This window comes from Rhagoletis zephyria, unplaced genomic scaffold (assembly GCF_001687245.7).
Source record: "Rhagoletis zephyria isolate East Lansing unplaced genomic scaffold, Rhagoletis_zephyria_1.1 Rzeph_scaffold_25546, whole genome shotgun sequence".
In the NCBI taxonomy this organism is placed as follows: Eukaryota; Metazoa; Arthropoda; class Insecta; order Diptera; family Tephritidae; genus Rhagoletis; species Rhagoletis zephyria.
The window spans coordinates 3,407-5,845 of record NW_016182604.1 but is presented as its reverse complement, the minus strand read 5'-3'; the positions used below and the strand labels follow the sequence as shown (position 1 = coordinate 5,845).

The window sequence follows — 2,439 nt, the reverse complement described above, 5'->3', positions numbered from 1 at the left end:
TAAAATCCATTTTGATTACAAATCAAAAATGTGTGGTTTTTTTTTTAACATGTATCACCTGAGGGTTAATTTGAAATAAAAAACTAACGCAAACACATCAGATTACGTATGAATTTTCAAAGATATATTTATATATATTATATATATATATGTATATGGATACAGTCATTATTTGGCACACTGTCTACACTGTGAGTTTGCGAAGCTCTGAGCATGCGAAGCCTGGCTCCTCTTCATTGTCCCTAAAACCAATCCTTTTGCCGTTTGGCATTTGAGTGTAATTTTTTTGAAATAACAAACCAAGGTAATGCCGTTCTGGATATTGATAAATGGAATATAATAAATTTTTCTGATTACACTCGTCTAATTACTTTCGGTAGGACTTCCGCCTACTTATTAAAGACAAAGAAAATTATTAACCTGAAAAATTGATGATTATGAATATCGGTGTTGTTTATAAATTTGTTGTTAATGTTTTCTCTCATATACTTCGGCGCCGTTTTCGGTAATCGATAATTTATCGATACATTGGTTAAGGTTGTAATGAACAAAGTATTGATTCATCGATATTTCTTTTGTCCAAATAAAAGTAAAATATGCGTTGTATTTTTTGTTTTTTTATTTTTTCTATAAAAACTCCAACCTTCTACGCTATGATTTTAAAAAATATTACTAATCATATTGCAAATTTTTTATCACAATTTTGCTTAATCCGCTTTACTTAAATATGTATATATATACATATGGACGTGCGTGCCTCAGTATGTATGTGTGTATACCATAGCAGTTGTGCTAAAATTCATGTTTTAAGCTTCTTGGCCTTCTAAAATTTAAGTTAACACAAAAAATAAGTACATAATATACAGATTTTATGAAAATAATCTTACTACTTTACTTTTTTGGTATTTTATAATACCAAATAGTTCATACACATATGTATGTATGTAGATTACTTTTGAAACAAACAAACTAATTAAGTATGATAAATAGTAGCTAAATATTTATCAAGTGCTGCACTTGATTAACTTATTTCTATTTAAAGTATTCTTATTTGCAGGTCCTTTAATTATCTTCGATTTGAATTGGAATTCTGTACGCGTTTTGCGCGAATAGCGACACCAAAACCATCTCCACTAAGATCAAAGTGTTGATGATGGCTGCAAAGAGGAAAAATTAAAGAAAGAAAATTAAAAACTTGCATTAAAAAATATTTCGCTTTTTATAAAATATTTTTTTTAAGTGACTAAAAAATGTTCTTTTAATTTTTGATTAAATACAGTAGTGCAGATTGAATAATCAAATAGATAATAAGTTGCGGTACATATGTAAATACTTTAAAATATAATATACTAAAATAAAATAAAGTAAAAAATGAAGTCTAGAAAAAAGAAGTCTGATGAGGAGATGTGGTGATCTCTGAAATAGCTGCTACAAATTCTACCGCTTAGATTTGTTGCTTTTTCAATTTTTCCTAATAAACAATTGAAAAATAAAAATATTATTCAATAACACAAATTAAAATATAATAAAACTAAATAAAATAAAAATATATAAAATAAAATTATATAAAATAAAATAATAATAAATAAAACAAATAAAAATAAAAATAAAATAATAAATATTTAATATAAAAAAAATAAAAATTAAATAAAGGAAAGTAAGATAATATAAAATCAAGATAAATCAAATGAAATAAAATTAATTAAAAAATGATAAAATAAAATACATTATATTAAATGAAATAATATTCAATAAAAATAAAATGTATAGTGGATATATACTAACACATTAAAAAAAATTAAAATACGAAAAAAAGTATTTGTATTTAATTTATCAAAGTTTTAATAAACAATTAATTTTAAATTGAAAAATACGATACATTTTTAAAGATATTGAAAATAAATTTTAGCTAAATTCAAGAAAAGATTTTCTTAAAAATGTATTAAAAATTTCCTAAGATAAGAACTATGAAAGTATTAAAAAATATTTCTAAATTATGTATATGTGTTTGTAAACTCACTTTGCTTGTATATAACGTGATTCATTGGATACAAGGCCCCAAGCAATATTCGATCCAATTGTTGATCTAAAATTAAGTACTGCATTTTGCAAAGCAACAAAACTAATTGTAGGCAAAACATTTTTTTCTAAAAAAAAAAGAAATTAACTAATTAATAAACTTTGTAGATTCTCTTTACAAGCTCAACTCACCATAGTGCTATAATCCGAATGCAGATTATTTACCACACGCACAGTAATATTCAGTCCCCAAACGCCGAGTATAATCGAGCAAATGATGAATGGTAAGAAGTATAAGTGTACATCGTGGAATAGATCCTGAAATGGCAAAACCAACAAATTTCAAAATTACTTATTTAGCTATGTAAATATGTACATATGTACATAATTATTCATCAAAGTTATTAATAATTATTATAA

General features: G+C 24.4%; 1 protein-coding gene across 1 annotated transcript; it reads right to left on the bottom strand.

Moving 5' to 3' along the window:
* Positions 1-1,062: 1,062 nt before the first annotated feature.
* Positions 1,063-2,337, bottom strand: LOC108382162 (organic solute transporter alpha-like protein; the record flags this gene model as incomplete). Its single annotated transcript, XM_017638559.1, has 3 exons — positions 1,063-1,157; positions 2,021-2,147; positions 2,212-2,337. Coding segments are annotated over 3 exons (348 nt in total), but the record flags the coding sequence as incomplete, so codon positions are not given.
* Positions 2,338-2,439: the final 102 nt, after the last annotated feature.